The sequence below is a fragment of the Vulpes lagopus genome, chromosome X (genome assembly GCF_018345385.1).
Source record: "Vulpes lagopus strain Blue_001 chromosome X, ASM1834538v1, whole genome shotgun sequence".
In the NCBI taxonomy this organism is placed as follows: Eukaryota; Metazoa; Chordata; class Mammalia; order Carnivora; family Canidae; genus Vulpes; species Vulpes lagopus.
Window position 1 is genome coordinate 76,696,471 of NC_054848.1, and position 19,930 is coordinate 76,716,400.

Sequence of the window (19,930 nt, forward strand, 5' to 3'; positions counted from 1 at the left end):
GTTTTCAAACCTCATCTATTTTGTAGCATGTATCAGTAATCTATTCCTTTTTGTTTCCAAATAATATGCCACATTTTATTTATCCATGCATTAGTGGGTGGACTATTTGTGTTGTTTCCATTTTGGCCACTATGAATAATGATGCTATGCACATTCCTATATTAGTTTTTATGTATACATATATTTTCATTTGTCCTGGCTGTGTACATAGAAGTGGAATTGTTGAGTCACATAGTAACTTTGTTGAACTGTTTGTGGAACTGCCAGACTGTTTTCATGATCCTGACAGCGTTGACGAGTGTACACATAGGTTGTCATTTTTCTCCTATTTAGATTGCGGTTATGGGTTTTGAGAAAGGAAACCACAAAATTGGAGTCCCCTTTTCTCACCTCAAATCTAGGAGGAGGTGATACCCATATGACATCACTGGGTCACTGGAGATGCTGGCCTTCGTCACAGGGTTAGGATGGTGTTTGTCTAGTTTCTCTGGTGTACAGTAACTATTTTCTATTCACCTACTCTGTTCATTAGAAGTGAGTTCCTTGGTCTGCCCTGTCTTCATCTGTGAGAGTTAGGAAAGTTCACCTCATGGAGGCAGGGTATTTGCATAAATTTTTGGAATTTTTAAAAGAACCGTTTATATCTTGTGACCAATTTTTTTATTAATTGAAACATTATATGTATCAATAAAGATTCATGTATACTTATTTTGTAGGTTTTTTTAATGGGGTGTTGGAGAAAATGGCAGAGGAGTAGCGGTTCTCAACTCACCTGGCGTCACCAATGTACCAAGATTACTTTCAAACCATCCTGAAAACCTAGAATTCAACCTGAGATTTAAAGAGAGAACAGCTGGAAGGCTACAGAGAAAAGGGTTTTTGATTCGAACAAGAATCATCAAGGGTGAAATTTACTTAGGTCGTGTTTGATATTCCTGACTCAGCCCACTCACACAGCCACTCTGCACTGAGCAAAATGACTAGAAGGAAGAACTAGCCACAAAAGAAAGAATCAGAAACAGTAGTCTCTGCAACAGAGTTACAGAATTTGGATTACAATTCAGTGTCAGAAAGCCTATTCGGAAGCACAATTATAAAGCTATTGGTGGCTCTGGAAAAAAGCATAAAGGATTCAAGAGACTTCACGACTGCAGAATTTACATCTAATCAGGCCAACATTAAAAATCAATTAAATGAGGGATCCCTGGGTGGCGCAGTGGTTTGGCGCCTGCCTTTGGCTCAGGGCGCGATCCTGGAGACCCAGGATCGAATCCCACATCGGGCTCCCGGTGCATGGAGCCTGCTTCTCCCTCTGCTTCTCTCTCTGACTATCATAAATAAATAAAAATTTAAAAAAAAAATCAATTAAATGAGATGCAATCCAAACTGGAAGTCCTAACGACGAGGGTTAATGAGATAGAAGAAAGAGTGAGTGAAATAGAAGATAAGAAGATGGCAAGGAAGGAAGCTGAGGAAAAAAGAAAAACAATTACAAGACCATAAGGAAAGGTTAAGGGAAATAAATGACAGCCTCAGAAGGAAAAATCTACATTTAATTGGGATTCCAGAGAGAGCCGAAAGGGACAGAGGGCCAGAAACCATATTTGAACAATCATAGATGAGAACATCCCTAATTTGGGGGATGAAAATTGGTGAATGAAAAATGGTGCCAACACTTTGGAACAGTTGATCAGTTTCTTACAACATTATTTCTACACTTACCATATGATCCAGCTATTGTACTCCAAATGCATTTACCCACGAGAATAAAAATATATGTCCAACAGAGATTATACAAATGCTTATAGCACCTTTATCTACTAAGGCCCAGATTGAAAAACAACAACAACAACAATATCTGTGACCAGTTGAATGGACAGAACTAATTGTGGTATATACACATAGTGCAACATTAGTCAACAATTAAAAGGAAGGAAATATTGATAAATGTCAATCTAGAAATAATTAGGTTGAAGGAAAGAAGAAAAAATACATTATATGATTCCATTCACATAAAATTATAGGAAAATAAAACTAATCCATAGGGACGGAAGATCAGTGGTTGCTTGGGAACAAGGGTGGGTGACATGGAGAGAGGTTGGAGAGAGGAAGATAGGGAATTACAAAGGGGTACAAAGACGATTTTGAGGTGATGGATATGTTCATCTTGACTGTAGTACTGGATTCACAGGTATATATGTATATAAAAACTTATGAGAACATATGCTTCAGCTATTTAGTGTATTGTATGTCAACTATACCTCATTGAAGTATCTGATATATATTTATATATTTATATACTAAAAATTCTCTGATGCAATCAAATGAATTTGATGAAATATTCCAAGATTATGTCCTCACAATATTAACAGACCTAGATATATCTTATAAAATTGGCCCACCCACATTACTTATAACCAAGTTGAAATCATCATTTGCAAAGAAATTTATCCATATACTTATAGAAAGTTGATGTTCATTTTGAACTGAAGTACAGAAATAAAAATATTTTATATTAAGGTAATAATTATAATATTTAGGAGTATGGTTATTTTATGGAAAGATGATGAGAATCATTATTTTTCTTATATGAGCTGAGATCCTCTTTTATGTTTGGAACTAGAGGAAATATGAGGACTGTGTTGGGTGACTTACTCGGAAATACTTATTTTGAAATGTTTTGAATTTTTCTTCTGGTGGCTTCAGTAATGAAAATCAGAGAAAGAACGAAAACAACCCACTGCTAATATACAAAGCTTAGCAAAAAATCAGTCTATGGAAAAGGCATTGTCAGCTATTCCTCATTATTATGTGTAGTCAGCCTGACTTCTTTTTTTTTTTTTCAGCCTGACTTCTAATCACAATAAACTCTTAGCTTTTTGAGATCCAAACACCCTGCATTTCACCTTCAACCTTTTGTTAGTGTTTTTATATACTCCCTTTACACAAATAATGCATTTACATTAACAAAAATGTAAAGCTGTGGATGAGCAAAGTGAAATTCCTTGTGTTGTTTGTTTTGAGCCTACAAAATGATATTGAGCAAATGTATCAAAACCTTATTCATATTAACTCTTAATCAAAGCTATTGACAAATCTGTGGTGCTGTATATTACCTGGCTACTCAGTTGAAGAAAAGACCTAACTTCCCAAGTGTTCTGGATCAGAGAGAGTTTATCTATCTATGGAATAAGGGAAAGAGGGTACTTGCTGGCAGACACATAGTTAAGAGTTGTCCAGGAATATTTCCACCTGGATTAAGTTTCCAAAGGAGTGGCAGGGTGCCATTTCTATACCAAGATGTGAATGTAATTTCCCTGTTGAATGCTGTAATCAAGAACAAAAACTCCTGACTCTACAGATTAAACCATCCCTTTTTCTCATTAAAAATATTGAAATGTGTGTTTATGTACTTCCATGTTCTTTCCAGCTCTCTCACCTATGGTATACCCTCACAGTTGCAGCTTACTCTCAATTCAGACCAGAGCTGACTTCCAATCTCAGGTTTAGATAGCCAGATCATGTGGCTTTTTTATATCCTAGAAAATTGATGCTTGTGGAGGGATTGGGTTATGTGAAAATTCAGAAACCCCACTGATCCCATGAAGTCAAGCTCTTAACCTTTATCCTTCCTCTCCCTTTCAGAGCCCCCTGGGAGAGATTGTAGAGTTGCCATCAGGGATCTAACCACTAGCTGACATCACGTTTGTCTCAATTGTTATGGTTATCGTTAAATGAAAAAGTATCTTTTGCAAAGAAAAAAATATGAAATTGTTTTTTTACTATGACCAAATCTGCTTGGAAAATTTCTGTGTATATTAAAGTTGATCCATTTTCTATTGACCCCCAAATCCATCATGTTCACTGATCTCTCTTCTCCCCCATCACTGTCAGCTGATGTGCAGTGTGAACTGAACTGACGGCCCTTACCAGAGAACAAGGTGTTCACCCTCCATTGCCCCAACCTTGTCCATGCTGCCCAGATCGTCTTTCACTCCTTATGTATCATACCCTGTCCATGACACAGGACACAACTTCTGAGATCCCACTCAGTCACCCCATCCTTTCTTGCCCTGCACTGCCCTCCACACACCTGCCACTGACTGCCAGGTCATGTCACTGCCACCAAGGTGTTTAATCTTCTACAGGTCCTGAACTGTGTTTTTACCTTCTTTCTTTACACAACATTTTTTCAGACTGAGTGCGAATCATTTTGTATACATTAAGAACCTGGGTTTTTGGAAGATTACTGCTATGTTTAAAAAATCTTTGTGGAAACTTCTTCAGAAAGGTTTAAGGATCATGGTATATTGGTGCCAGCTTGTGAAAAAAGCCTGAACTATAGCATAAACATAGAGCAGGAAAGAGGGACAAAGAGGTTATGATTCTCAGTAACCCAAAAAAGCTTTCTGAAAGTCGGAAAGGAAAAGGAAACTCCTTGGGTACAGCATATTGATGGGCTCTCTCTGGACAGTTTATATAAATGGAATCATACACTATGCATTTTTTTTGCATGTTTGGCTTCTTTTGCTTTGCTTAACATTTTCAAGGTCCATCCATATCGTGACATGTTATCAGTATTTCATATAGTTTTTTCTTCTTTTTTCCTTTTCTTCATATCTTTTTTTAAAAAATAAGTTTTAAAATTTTAATTCCAGTATTGTTAACATAGGGTGTTATATTAGTTTCAAGTATACAGTATAGTGATTCAACAACTCTATACATTACTCAGTGCTCATCATAAGTGTATTTATCACCTATTACACCCATCCCCCCATCCACTTCCCCTCTGGTAACCATCTGTTTATTCTCAATACTCTAGAGTCTATTTCTTAGTACTTCATATCCTTTTATTGCCAAAATATATAGCAAATTTTAATTATGCATTTATTACTTGGCAAACATTTGGAGTTTTTCACTTTTGGCCATAATGAGTGATGCTACATATACCATATACTCTTGTCCAAGTTTTACTGTAGACACATGTTGTCATTTCCCCTGTTACCTAGGAGTGGAATTACTGGGTCCTATGGTAAGTCTCTGCTGAAGCATTTTAAGTATTGCAGGACTGACAACAAAGGAGTAGTTAGCAGATGGAAGAGGGAGATGAGTGAAATAGGTGATGGTGATTAAGGAGTGCACTTGTGGTGAACACTGGGTTATGTATGGAAGTGTTGAATCACTCTATTGTACACCTAGAACTAATATAACACTGTATGTAAACTAACTGGAATTTCAATAAAAACTTAAAAACAGAACTTCCAGAATGTTTCCATGATCTTGACATTCTTGAAGAATGCAGACATAATTTGTCATTTTTCTCCTGATTAGACTGTGGCTATGAGTTCTGAGAAAGAACACCACAGACTTGATGTGCTCTTCTTGTTACATCATATCTGTGAAAACAAGATCCCCACATAAATCACTAGGTCACTGAGGATGGTGACCTTCATCATAGGGTTATGGTAGAGTTTGCCTAACTTCTCTAGTGTACAGTAACTATCTTCCATCACCTACCCTACACTTTATAAGTTAATCGTTAAGTCTACATTGTCCTCATAGGTGAGAAGTACAATTAAAGTTTACCTTATGGAGTCAGGTTATCTACATATATTATTTGGTATAATTTGATAAAATAGTTTGTCTCTTCTCATCTATTTTTATTAATTCAAACATTTATGTCAGTATTTACTCATGCATACTTATTTTGTAGATTATTTTTAATACACACATTTCAAAAAAAAGTTTTGCATCATGATTTCTATGGTGCAGAAAAATAACCTAATACTCAAAACACTTACTAAAGAGTTCCCTACCTCCACCACTATATATCACCAGCATTGTATTGTCTAAGTGTGATATATTACTTGTAGACAATATATTTAACCAAAGCAGAATTTGGAACCACAGTTTAATTTCATATGAACTTATTACATACTTGGTTTTCTCGAGAAAGAAATAAAAAAACAGTTCAGACAGAGGTTTTTGGAATGATGATATCAAATTATTGATAAACACAGAAGACATATTTGAAAAATCATTTTTAATGAAGAAAAAGTATGAGCTATGTCATAGAAAATGTGTCCTTCATTTGAAAGTCCATTGTCTGAAGGACAGACAGCCTTCCAGTTTTCTGACCCTGACTCTATGGAAGTTATGTTACAATTCTAGCTTTTAAGTAATCACACAGAAATACAATCATTGTCCTACCCAAGCAATTTCATTCTTTCCTAGGAAAAGAAAATTATTTCCTTTTGGGGAAATACTTGTCTGCATCTGGACAATCATTCCAACATTTGTGATGTGTGCATATGACATGGAAATTGTTTTTGAGTTGGCAAGTGTAATTTCAGTGGAAACATGGAGGGAAACTGCCTCATTAGATGAGGGATGAAGACTGAGTTGGAGGGGAAGTGCAGATGGATGTGAACTGAGTATCAAGAAATCTTACAATATTGATGCAAAGGCAAAAATACATGAAAAGAAGAGAGTTACTGAAGATGTGGGGCCCAGGGAATTAAAGCATATTTTTAAATAATCAATTATAAAAGACTTGAACAGACTGAAATCTTAATGGGAAGGAGGCATCTCTTCTTAGAATTAACAAATGAATTTACCACACTAAACTTTCTGCTCTTTAATTCCTTGTTTCCATTCTGAAGAAACTTAAAACTTACCCAAAGGGATATAGACTTTCTTCTTAATGCCTGCTAATTGGATGGATGGACGAATGGGTGGATGGATGGATGCAGGAAGTGTCAAAAATGTGCTGGTAAGTCATGGATTTTTATGTTTCAGGACAGAGTTTTTAAGGCAGCTGATAAACCTGTGATGTTTGATTGTTAAGAGGATGCAGCTTCTCAGAACTCTGAAACTGATGTTTGTAAGATGGGAGGCATATCCTGTGTAGAGGACCAGCCTAGGAATCTCAGTTGCTATATAAACCTGACATCACTGATAGGAATGTGATATTTTAAATTTTTTTTAATTTTTATTTATTTATGATAGTCACAGAGAGAGAAAGAGAGAGAGGCAGAGACATAGGCAGAGGGAGAAGCAGGCTCCATGCATCGGGAGCCCGATGTGGGATTCGATCCCGGGTCTCCAGGATCGCGCCCTGGGCCAAAGGCAGGCGCCAAACCGCTGCGCCACCCAGGGATCCCCGGAATGTGATATTTTAATAGAGATCAGGTGGCCTGGCATGAACAGCACGTCCCACGTTCAGGTGTTTGGCACTCAGCTGTGGTTCTGGGTCCATGCAGTGGGAGGGGAAGTGATCTGTCCTGGCATGTGAGAGAAAGGGAACCCAGATCCAAGTCATCTCTTTCCCTCTTTGAGACTTGGTACTTAGGCTGTCTCCTAGATAAGGCCATTGGGGTTTTGCTGGGTCACAGTGTGTGGGCCTGCTCCAGGGGCATCCTGGAGTTGTTTTTCTTTCAAGACAGGGGCGTGGGAGGGAAGACAGGTAAAGGCTGAACCCCCACTTCCCCCTCTGTACAATGAGGATGAAAATACTTCACTCACAGGACTGCTGAGAACAGTCAGTAATACATACATGAGCAAACCATGGCCCTGACATTGGTTATTGTGGGATCATGAATGTCTGTATGAATTCAGGCCATGTCTTATTCCTTTTCAATTTTATTGTTAAAGGATCAGCAAGTCAAAGAAACAGAAAAAGGCTGTGAGAAGCCCATTGTAACATGTGGCTGTTACGACCATAGCCTAAATATATTAATGTCATTGTCATTACCTAGTGCCTAGCTTGGTGGGGACACAGCTACTCCAGTAAAGCATAGTGACAGCTGGATCTATTTCTCCCTGTGCAGCTCCTCATGCTGGTGTTTGAGCTCATATCAGGTGCCTGATGGAAGAGATGGAAGCTGGTTCTGGGGATATGTATCCTGATGGCTGCGGAAGCTTCTAATCTAGATTCAAGGGCAGCAGTCTTCAGGAGACTCCAACACCTCATGGTTTATGGAATTTCATTTTCTCTTCTTTCTTAGGATATCAATTGTACTTTTTTTTTTTTTTAGAGGTTACTCTCGGGTTTGCAATATACATTTACTAAATCCAAGTCTACTTTCAAATAATACCATACTGCTTCACAGGGAAAACAAGTATCTTACAATAACAAAGTAAGCCTAATTCTTTCCTCCATCCCTTGTATCATTGCTGTTCATTTCATTTCATCTATACATAAGAATATATCAGCATATATATATTTATATACAAGCATATGGAATTGACAATATTGTTGCTGTTTTAATTTTGAATAACCTATTATCTGTTAGATCAATTAAAATAACAAAAAGAATGTTTTATTTTACCTTCATTTATGACTTCTTTAAGGATTTTCCTTTCTTTACGTAGATCAGAGTTTCTGACCTACATAATTTTTTTCTAAGAAGTAACAGAAGTTACTTCTTGCAAGGCAGGTTAACAGGCAACAAATTTCCTCAATTTTTGTTTTTCTGAGAAAGTTTCTCTGTTTCTTGTGAAGGATGATTTTGCAGATACAGATTTTAGGTTGATGCAAATGTTTGCTCTTATACTAAATATTTTACTTTTGCTTTCATGGTTTCTGAGAAGTCATAATTCTTATCTTTTTTCCTCTATAGGGAAAGTGTTTTTTGCCTATGGCATCCTCCAGGATTTTTTCTTCTGTACTTGTCTCAACTTTAAACATTTACTAAAATGAGTATGGATTATTTTTATGATTAAAAACTCTATCCCTTAAAACCTCTGCTACTTATAAAATACTTCAGTTAAAAAGCATTATGAGCTTTAAAATTAACCAAGGTTAGGAAAATGTTTATACTTTCTTCTATGACATGCTTATCATTCCCCTGCATTTCTTTCTCATTTTACTCCAAGTGAGAGCTTTCCTAATCAAAATATAGTATTCTTTTATTTATAGTATGATTTCATTACATAAAGATGTACACGTGCACACACACATATACATATAAACAAAGTAGCCCCCCCCATTCTCTGGCTTGCTAATTAATCATTGTGTGTGCATACACACATATATATTTTATAGATAATATATGTGTATATATAATTTATCTATGTGTATAGTGTGCATATACATGTATATATGTATGGTGTATATTTATATACACACATATACAGAAAACCTGATCACTAATCTCAAGAAAGTGAGAAGTTCAAGGGGAAACATCTTTCAAGATCCTGGCACACTACTGGATGCATCATCCACAATGTCAATTTTTGCTTCTTTTCCATCCCAATTGCTCTTAGCTTTAATAGTCATGTTGTTTCCTAACCCATTTATTTCTGCTTTTACTTTTAGCTTTTATTCTCATTTGAAGTTTAGGTTGTTATTCTTTATCATGCTGTTTGAATTGTATATTTCATTCATTTACTTAGTTGTTATTCATATAGGTATTTATAATTTCCTTTATTTATAATTTTATTAAGATATGATTGAAATACAACACTATATGAGTTTAAGGAGTACAACATAATGATTTAATGTATACATATGTTGCAAAATAATTGTTATAATAATTTTAATGTCCATTACTTCACATAGTTACAATTTTTATTTCTTGAGATAAGAACTTATAAGTTCTACTTTTTAGCAGCTTTTCAAGATACACTACAGTATGGTTATACTGTACTTTGCATCTCCAGAACTGATTTATTTTATAACTGGAAGTTGTACGTTTTGACCACCTCTATCTTTTATTTATTGAGGTATAATTGACATATAATAGTATATAAATTTCAGATGTACTCAGTGATGATTTAATATTTGTATTTTGTAAAATGATCACCATAATAAATCTATTAATATCCATCACCGTTCATAGGTAAAATATATATTTCTTTGTAATAAGAACTTTTAAGATCCACTCTCTTAGTAACTTTCAAATATTCAGTATGAGATTATTAATTATAGTCAACACGCTGAACATTGTATCCTCGTGACTCATTTATTCTATAACTGGAAGTTTCTACCTTTTGGCCTGCTTTACCCATTTTGGCCACTCCCCACCCCTCATTATAGGTATTTATGCTTCAGAATATCCTTGATTGTTTTAGCTAGATACTGATATGTTATTTTTTTATTACCATTATCCTAATCAAATTCAGCAATCTTAATCTATATTTTTATTGGGGCCCAAGATTTGTTTAACACTCCAAATAGAATCAATTTTCATGAATGTTCTATGTTTTCCCAAAAAGTTAATATTGCCTAATAGGCTTCATAATTCAGTGTATCTATGTATAAAATATGCCTTTGGGATTATGTTGCTTATGTTATGTCTTCTCTACAATAACTAAATATTTTTCCAGTTGATCATTTTGGATTAAAGGAAATTTGTTAGAATCAACTATTATTTCTGTGTTTCTTCTACCCCTTGCACCTACTGTAGTTTTTTCTTTGTGAATATTTTGATGTATTATTTGGTATACATGTATTAAAATCTCACATCTTCCTTTTGAATTTTAGTTGTTAGCATTAGAAATTGATTTTCTGTCTTTTACCCATTTTGATCTCAACTCTACTCTCCAAGATCAAAATTATAATTACTTCTTTCTTGTTTTTTTTTTTAAGATTTTATTTATTTATTTGTCGGCGGGGGGGGAGGGAGAGCACAAGCAGGGGATGTGGCAGGTAGCAGAGAGAGAGGGAAAGTAGATTCCCGGCTGAGCAGGGAACCTGATGTGGGGTCCATCCCAGGACCCTGAGATCATGACCTGAGCCAAAGGCAGGCGCTTAACTGACTGAGCCACCCAGGCACCCATGCTTCTTTCTTATTATTGACAATTGTCTGATATATATTTCCGTATTTAAAATTTTTTAACCTCTGAATTCCTTTTGTGTTAGGTATTGTTTTGAATGAAGCATATTTTTGGATTTTTCTTCAATAGGCAATTTGAAAACACTTCTTTTACTAGGGGAGTTAAGCACTTTACACTTACTTATATAATCAATATCTTTGGTAATTTATGTTCTATTGTGTCCCATTGTTCATAAACTCATAGAAGTGATATATTCTTACACCAGACTGTGTGCTTCATTTGTTTTCCTTTTTTATTTAGTATTTATAACAGTTGTTATTTTGTTCTTGTGGTACTCTTATACTAAATCTTTAAAAACCCCGCTTAATATCATTGATATAGAACGAAGTCTTATTAATAAATAGAGAAATGGTCAATGATGTGAACAGGTTATTCACATAGTAAGCAATATAAATACTCATTAGCTTAAAAAAAAGTGCCAATTACACTACATAAAGGGATGCAAATTAATATGCTGAACTATGAGGCTGAAGGAAAAAGATGTTTTTTAAGAGTATGTATAATGTATTAATTTGGACAAAGAATAATGTAAATAAATATATTTCGTTTATATATATATAAAATAAAATTCTAGCTTTTGAGATGTGCGTGACACTGGAGTAGTGACTTACCCTTTGTGACCTTGAACTTGCCTATCTGTAAAACAGGCATATTTAGGTTTACTTTGGAAAGATGTTATGAGAAATGAGCAAACCTTTAGAAAGAATCTCATATATAATATTTCAGCAAGTATATGTATAGTCTTGGTTGTGTTCTTCCACTCACAAAAAAAGATGCTTGAAAGTGAAGATCTTGTAGAGATCATTCAGATAGAACAGAGGGAAACGAAATATATACATATTTATATGAGGGATAAGCTTTGGTCATATTTATTTATAAGATGAATTACCTAAAGATGGTGGAAGTGAAAATGAAATCATCATCTCTATTTTCTTATTTTTTTAATAATAAATTTATTTTTATTGGTGTTCAATTTGCCAACATACAGAATAACACCCAGTCCTCATCCCATCAAGGGCCCCCCTCAGTGCACCCCACACATTAACCCCCACACCCCGCCGTCCGCCCCTTCCACCACCCCTAATTCATTTTCCAGAGTTAGAAGTCTTTATGTTCTGTCTCCCTTTCTGATATTTCCCACACATTTCTTCTCCCTTCCCTTATATTCCCTTTCACTATTATTTATATTCCCCAAATGAATGAGAACATAATAATGTTTTTCCTTCTCCGATTGACTTATTTCACTCAGCATAATACCCTCCAGTTCCATCCACATTGAAGCAAATGGTGGGTATTTGTCATTTCTAATGGCTGAGTAATATTCCATTGTATACATAAACCACATCTTCTTTATCCATTCATCTTTCGATGGACACCGAGGCTGCTTCCACAGTTTGGCTAATGTGGACATTGCTGCTAGAAACATCGGGGTGCAGGTGTCCCGGCGTTTCATTGCATCTGCATCTTTGGGGTAAATCCCCAACAGTGCAATTGCTGGGTCGTAGGGCAGGTCTATTTTTAACTCTGAGGAACCTCCACACAGTTTTCCAGAGTGGCTGCACCAGTTCACATTCCCACCAACAGTGTAAGAGGGTTCCCTTTTCTCCGCATCCTCTCCAACATTTGTTGTTTCCTGCCTGGTTAATTTTCCCCATTCTCACTGGGGTGAGGTGGTATCTCATTGTGGTTTTGATTTGTATTTCCCTGATGGCAAGGGATGCAGAGCATTTTCTCATGTGCATATTGGCCATGTCTATGTCTTCCTCTGTGAGATTTCTCTTCATGTCTTTTGCCCATTTCATGTGTTGGATTGTTTGTTTCTTTGTTGTTGAGTTTCATAAGTTCTTTATAGATCTTGGAAACTAGCCCTTTATCTGATACGTCATTTGCAAATATCTTCTCCCATTCTGTAGGTTGTCTTTTAGTTTTGTTGACTGTATCCTTTGCTGTGCAAAAGCTTCTTATCTTGATGAAGTCCAAATAGTTCATTTTTGCTTTTGTTTCTTTTGCCGTCGTGGATGTATCTTGCAAGAAGTTACTGTGGCTGAGTTCAAAAAGGGTGTTGCCTGTGTTCTCCTGTAGGATTTTGATGGAATCTTGTCTCACATTTAGATCTTTCATCCATTTTGAGTTTATCTTTCTGTATGGTGCAAGAGAGTGGTCTAGTTTCATTCTTCTGCATGTGGATGTCCAATTTTCCCAGCACCATTTATTGAAGAGACTGTCTTTCTTCCAGTGGATAGTCTTTCCTCCTTTATCGAATATTAGTTGACCATAAAGTTGTGGGTACACTTCTGGATTCTCTATTCTGTTACATTGATCTATGTGTCTGTTTTTGTGCCAGTACCACACTGTCTGGATGACCACAGCTTTGTAGTACACCTGAAATCTGGCATTGTGATGCCCCCAGCTATGGTTTTATTTTTTAAAATTCCCCTGGCTAGGCCAGCCCCGGTGGCGCAGCGGTTAAGCGCCGCCTGCAGCCCAGGGTGTGATCCTGGAGACCTGGGATCGAGTCCCACATCAGGCTGCCTGCATGGAGCCTGCTTCTCTCTCTGCCTGTGTCTCTGCCTCTGTCTCTATGTGTGTTTCTCATAAATAAATAAATAAATAAATAAATAAATAAATAAATAAATCTTTAAAAAAATGAAAAATAAAATTCCCCTGGCTATTTGGGGTCTTTTCTGATTCCACACAAATCTTAAAATAATTTGTTCTAACTCTCTGAAGAAAGTCCATGGTATTTTGATAGGATTAAACGTGTAAATTGCCCTGGGTAACATTGACATTTTCACAATATTAATTCTTCCAATCCATGAGCATGGAATATTTTTCCATCTCTTTGTGTCTTCCTCAATTTCTTTCAGAAGTGTTCGATAGTTTTTAGGGTATAGATCCTTTACCTCTTTGGTTACGTTTATTCCTAGGTATCTTATGCTTTTGGGTGAAATTGTAAATGGAATTGACTCCTTAATTTATCTTCCTTCAGCCTCATTGTTAGTGTATAGAAATGCCACTGACTTCTGGGCATTGATTATGTATCCTACCACGCTGCTAAATTGCTGTATGAGTCCTAGAAATCTTCAGCTGGAAGCTTTTGGGTTTTCTATGTAGAGTATCATGTCATCTGCGAAGAGGGAGAGTTTGACTTCTTCTTTGCCAATTCGAATGCCCTTAATGTCTTTTTGTTGTCCGATTACTGAGGCGAGGACTTCCAATACTATGTAGAATAGCAGTGGTGAGAGTGGACATCCCTGTCTTGCTCCTGATCTTAAGGGGAAAGGCTCCCAGGTGCTTCCCCATTGAGAATTATATTTTCTGTGGGCTTTTCGTAGATGGCTTTTAAGATGTTGAGGAATGTTCCCTCTATCCCTACACTCTGAAGAGTTGATGAGGAATGGATGCTGCATTTTGCCAAATGCTTTCTCTGCATCTATTGAGAGGATCATATGGTAGTTGGTTTTTCTCTTTCTGATATGATGAATCACATTGATTGTTTTACGAGTGTTGAACCAGCCTTGCATCCCAGGGATAAATCCTACTTGGTCATGATGAATAATCTTCTTAATGTATTGTATCCTATTGGCTAGTATCTTGTTGAGAATTTTTGCATCCATGTTCATCAGGGATATTGGTCTATAATTCTCCTATTTGGTGGGGTCTTTGTCTGGTTTTGGAATTAAGGTGATGCTGGCCTCATAGAACGAGTTTCAAGTATTCCATCTCTTTCTATCTTTCTGAACAGCTTTAGTAGAATAGGTATGGTTTCTTCTTCAAACGTCTGATAGAATTCCCCAGGGAAGCCATCTGGCCCTGGACTTTTGTGTCTTGGGAGGTTTTTGATAACTGCTTCAATTTCCTCCCTGATTATTGGCCCATTCAGGTTTTCTATTTCTTCCAGTTTCAGTTTTGGTAGTTTGTGGCTTCCCAGAAATGTGTCCATTTCTTCTAGTTTGCCTAATTTATTGGCGTATACCTGTTCATAATATGTTTTTAAAATTGTTTGTATTTCCTTGGTGTTGGTAATGATCTCTCCTTTCTCATTCATGATTTTATTAATTTGAGTCTTTTCTCTCTTCTTTTTAATAAGGCTGGCTCATGGTTTATCTATCTTATTAATTCTTTCAAAGAATCAACTCCTAGTTTTCTTCATCTGTTCCACATTTCTTCTGGTCTCTATTTCCTTGAGTTCTGCTTGAATCTTTATTAACTCTCTTCTTCTGCTGGGTGTAGGACCTATTTGCTGTTTTTTCTCTAGCTCCTTTAGGTGTAAGGTTAGCTTTTGTATTTGAGTTCTTTCCAGTTTTTGCATGGATGCTTGTACTGCGATGTATTTCCCTCTCAGGACTGCTTTTGCTGTATCCCAAAGGTTTTGAATGGTTGTATCTTCATTTTCATTAGTTTCCATGAATATTTTTAATTCTTCCTTAACTTCCTAGTTGACCCTTTCATCTTTTAGCAGGATGGTCCTTAACCTCCACGTGTTTGAAATCCTTCCAAACTTCTTCTTGTGATTTAGTTCTAATTTCAAGGTATTATTATGGCCTGAGAATATGCAGGGGACGATCCCAATCTTTTGGTATCGGTTCAGACCCGATTTGTGACCCAGTATGTGGTCTATTCTGGGGAAAGTTCCATGTGCACTGGAGAAGAATGTGTATTCAGTTGCGTTTCGATGTAAACTTCTGTAGATATCTGTGAAATCCATCTGGTCCAGTGTATCAGTTAAAGCTCTTGTGTCTTTGGAGATGTTGTGCTTTGAAGACCTATTGAGTGTAGACAGCGCTAGATTGAAGTCACCAAGTACAAGTGTATTATTATCTAAGTATGTCTTAATTTTGGTTATTAATTGGTTTAAATATTTGGCAGCTCCCACATTCGGGGCATATATATTGATGATTGTTAAGTCCTCTTGTTGGATTACTGCAGTGGCCTCCTCCTAACTGGGCTCCCGGCTTCTGCCCTGGCGCCTACAGCCTACTCTCAAGAGTGCGGCCAAAATGAGCCTGTTAAAATCTAAGGCTGGTCTTGCTACTCCTCTGCACAGAGCCCTCCCTTGGCCTCCGGGAGCATCCCTCCTGCCACCTGGAAGGCCCTGCCTGTCCAGCTCCCTCTTAACTTTCCCCCTCCTCCCCTCTGCCCTCTCCTCCACTGGCACAGCTCTGGCCAGTCCGGCCAACTCACACCACCACCATCTAAGTTCCACGCATTGCCTTTTCACCAGTTGTCCACCAGCCAGGAGCGTTGTTACAGTCCTCTCCTCCACTTTCTTCAGGGCTTTTTATTATGCTCTTACTAAATGAGGTCCTCCGTGGTCAACCCATCTGAATCACAGCATCTCCTACAAACTTCCTATCCATTCCTTCCCTGTCTTATTTTTCCTCCTCACCATTTGCCACCATCAGACACATATTATTTTACCTGTTTATCTTGCATGTTTCCCCTAGTGATAATGTCAGCTCCATGAGGGCAGAGCTGTAGAAAAAAAAAAAACCAAAAAAAAAACCCCTTTTTTTTTTTTTTTAAAGAATTTATTAGAGAGAGTACATAAGCAGGCAAAAGAGGCAGGGAGAGGGAGACTCAATCCCAGCACCCCCAGGATCATCACCTGAAGCAAAGGCAGGTGCCAACTGAGCTTCCCCACAACATAGCATTCAGATGCTCAACTGGGTACGTGGATCTTGGGATCTTGTGACATCCTGTTGATGCACATCCACGCTCTAGGTTAATTCCTAAGCAGAGCTCTCAGCCAAGGGGAACGGTGGGGGCTGCACACCGGCTCAAGTATAGTATCATCCAGGGGCTCTTGGGAGGTGTTGCAAATTTCTGCTTTAGATGTTCTCAACCAAGGGGCTGCGTCTTAGATGACCAAGCTGATGTTGTCGGGATGGCCCCTGCAGTCAGGGGTCCAGCAAGGACATATGCTGCTGCCCAGGTTCTGCAGAGTAGAGAGCTTTGCAGCAGCAGCAGCCTTCTAGGCTACTCCAGAGGCTACTATAGGGGAGTAGTCCTTTGTAACCTTGTACTTCTGCTTACCTATCTTGTCTCTGGGGTGGGGGGAGGGGACAGTAACTGGAACAAGTGCTCTGCCAAGAGCCTCTTTCTTCCGAAGCCCTAACAGCTGGTTGACAGGATCCATAGGATCCATAGGATCCATAAAGGCATTTTTTTTTCATTACCAAACCGTTTCTTTTTTATTAGAGATAAAAACAGCAAAGTCCCACGTACCTCACCCCAGGGCAGACCAGACAGCGGCGGCGTGGGGCTATTTACAGGAGCCGCAGCAGGACAGCCACTGCGCGGGCCCGGCGGGACGCTGCGCGGCGCAGGGCGGCTTCGGGGCGGCCGGGTCAGTGGCAGAGGGCGATGGTCTCCATGTTAAGGAAGCGGACATGCATCTTGGTCTCGATGTCTATCCCCTGCCAGATCTTCAGGAAGTCGTCGAAGGTGATCCCCTCATACACCTGGTCAGGCTCCATCTGCCCCACACACACGCTGGCCGCCTCCATCATGGCCCCGTCGGCGATGGAGCGGGCCGACTCCTTCTCGATGTGCGGGTTTCCCGAGAGCAGCTCCTCCACCACATTTCGATATTCTTCCAGGGTGATGCGGCCGTCGCTGTCGGAGTCATACATGTGGAACAGAAATCGCAGCTTCTCCTTCCGGCACAGCTGCACCTGCTCCTCGTCCATGGTGGTGTCGATGGGCCGGAAGTAGGACATGATGGTCAGGAAATCCTCGAAGTTGATCTCGTCGGCCAGGCCGCTGGACCCCTTGCGCAGGTTCCTGTTGTCGAAGAAGGCACGGACGATTTTGGATCGGATTGGGTTGAGCTCCAGGTCAGGGACGTTATTGAAGTTCTCCTTGCGAATGGTGGGCTGGTCTCCACTCAGCTGCTTAAACCTCCGGTGGAGATTTTTTTTTTTTTTTTTTTTTTTTTTTTTTTTAGCGGTCAGGGAATTCTTTATTTAATACCATCCCAACATAAAAGTTCATTTAAACTGTGAAACTGAGATTTATGACAACCTAGAAATAGGAACTAAAAGAAGACAAACATAATGCCTTAGAGACTGTGAAACATTTACACAGTTCAACTGTTAAAAACAGTTCAACATTCATCTAGTGAACACAGTTTGGATGTCAGTATACACGGTATACAAGTTCTTCAGGGAGGTGAAAGACCTTTCGACTGTTCTTCAGAAGCCTCTGAATGCTGGTCCTGTGGAACTTCTTGCAGAGGCTGTTTTTTTTCCAATACTGTTTGGGGTTCGGCATCCTTGGGTTCAGATTTCCAGGAAACGTGACTACCTTCCTTGTGAGTCCTTGCTTCTCCTACTCGTCTCAAAATGACACCTTCTGCCAAGGTGCCAATCTTAGGATTGGAGGAGGATTGCTGGCTGCATGGGGAAGGGAGGGCTGGACCCCTCTGGTAGGAAAAAGGGGGATAAAAGAACAAGACACTATCTTACAAGTGGATTTAAATATTAGAAATAGCAAAAAATTTAAAACAAAAGAAACAGCTAAAAATTTATTTGTAACGTTACAGGCTGGGAAGTAGAAATTTTTAAGAAATTGGTAAAATGGCTTTTCTTGATTGGTTTGTCAAGTGATACTGAGGTGTTTGTAGAATAAGATTGTTAAAAATTTTGAGCAATGATGACATTAATGAAACTGTCAGCTCTCAAGGTGGTTTTATTACAGCAGATTAATTTGGATTTATATATTCTGATCAGTTTGTAAAAATTTCAAAACAGAGACCACATTTAGTATGTGACAGTCATCATATAATTCCAGTCCTCCTCCGACCTTCCTTCCCTCCTGCTTTCTACCCACATCCTCACCCCCATATACCGATTTGCTGACCTGAGTGGCAGCAGGAGCAAATATTTCAGAGCTCCAGAACCTCACAGAATAAGCTCTCTCCTGCTCAGTAAAAAAACAACACATTGAGTTATTTCCATGAACGTTTGATCTGTTGGCATATCAGGTGGACCTTCAAGGATCAGGCACTGTGGTGGGGGGCGCTCCCTTTTCCATGGAATTCTGTTAGGAAATCCAGTGTGGTCCCTCCTCTCTGTCCATGTCTCTTGAAGAAATTAAAAAAAAGAAAAAAAAAGACATCTTTGTATCATGTGGTTTCTAGCCTTTTCTGCGGTGGCACTGACTTTCCTCAGGAAGCCCATGACGAGCACTTCCTCCCTTGGCTCACGTGGATGAAGAGTGTGCCTTCAGAACAACCTCACACCTGCATTTCAGCAGTGCCTCCCCGGTCTTCATCCCTGAGCTTCTGTTGTTGGCTGTTTTCCAGACCTGTGGAGTCTCTTGCTGTTCTTCCTGTAAGGACTGACCACTTTGAGCCTTGGTTTCTGAATGGGGATTAAATGAGATAACAAGTGGAGTGCACAGCTATGCACTCGCCTGAATGAGATATGGAACTAATTTGTCCCTCATCTTCTGAATGGACTGACATCTTGGATGCGGGTGCCGCTCCCTGTCTGATTCACCATATGAATCTATGGGGCCGTGTGTGCCTGGGGAGGGCAAGGGTCAATTAAAGTTATGGGATATTTTCTATAAAAAAAAAAATTCCAGTCCTCCTCCGACCCTTTTTTTTTTTAATTAATTTTTATTGGTGTTCAATTTACCAACATACAGAAAAACACCCAGTGCTCATCCCGTCAAGTGTCCACCTCAGTGCCCGTCACCCATTCCCCTCCAACACCCGCCCTCCTCCCCTTCCACCACCCCTAGTTCGTTTCCCCGAGTTAGGAGTCTTTATGTTCTGTCTCCCTTCCTGATATTTCCCAACATTTCTTTTCCCTTCCTTTATATCCCCTTTCACTATTATTCATATTCCCCAAATGAATGAGAACATACACTGTTTGTCCTTCTCCGATTGACTTACTTCACTCAGCATAATACCCTCCAGTTCCATCCACGTTGAAGCAAATGGTGGGTATTTGTCGTTTCTAATGGCTGAGTAATATTCCATTGTATACATAAACCACATCTTCTTTATCCATTCATCTTTCGATGGACACCGAGGCTCCTTCCACAGTTTAAGTATGATATAGTGTCCCTCTTCATCTCT

General features: G+C 38.6%; 1 protein-coding gene across 1 annotated transcript; it reads right to left on the reverse strand.

The window, feature by feature from the left end:
- Positions 1-17,012: 17,012 nt before the first annotated feature.
- Positions 17,013-18,114, reverse strand: LOC121482598 (calcineurin B homologous protein 3-like). The gene is made up of 2 exons (XM_041740453.1): positions 18,022-18,114; positions 17,013-17,801 (listed from the first exon to the last, which is right to left on the reverse strand). Exons 1-2 carry the CDS (start codon positions 18,112-18,114, stop codon positions 17,190-17,192), a joined length of 705 nt encoding a protein of 234 aa, XP_041596387.1. The 3' UTR covers positions 17,013-17,189.
- Between the last annotated feature and the right edge of the window lie 1,816 nt (positions 18,115-19,930).

What these genes read in the sequence shown, in the direction of transcription:
- LOC121482598 (XM_041740453.1), bottom strand. Translation starts at nt 18,114, where the DNA reads ATGCCGAACCCCAAACAGTATTGGAAAAAAAACAGCCTCTGCAAGAAG. An exon ending in TTCTGAAGAACAGTCGAAAG is followed by an intron (nt 17,802 to 18,021) that starts GTCTTTCACCTC and finishes TATTAAATAAAG; the next exon opens with AATTCCCTGACCGCTAAAAA.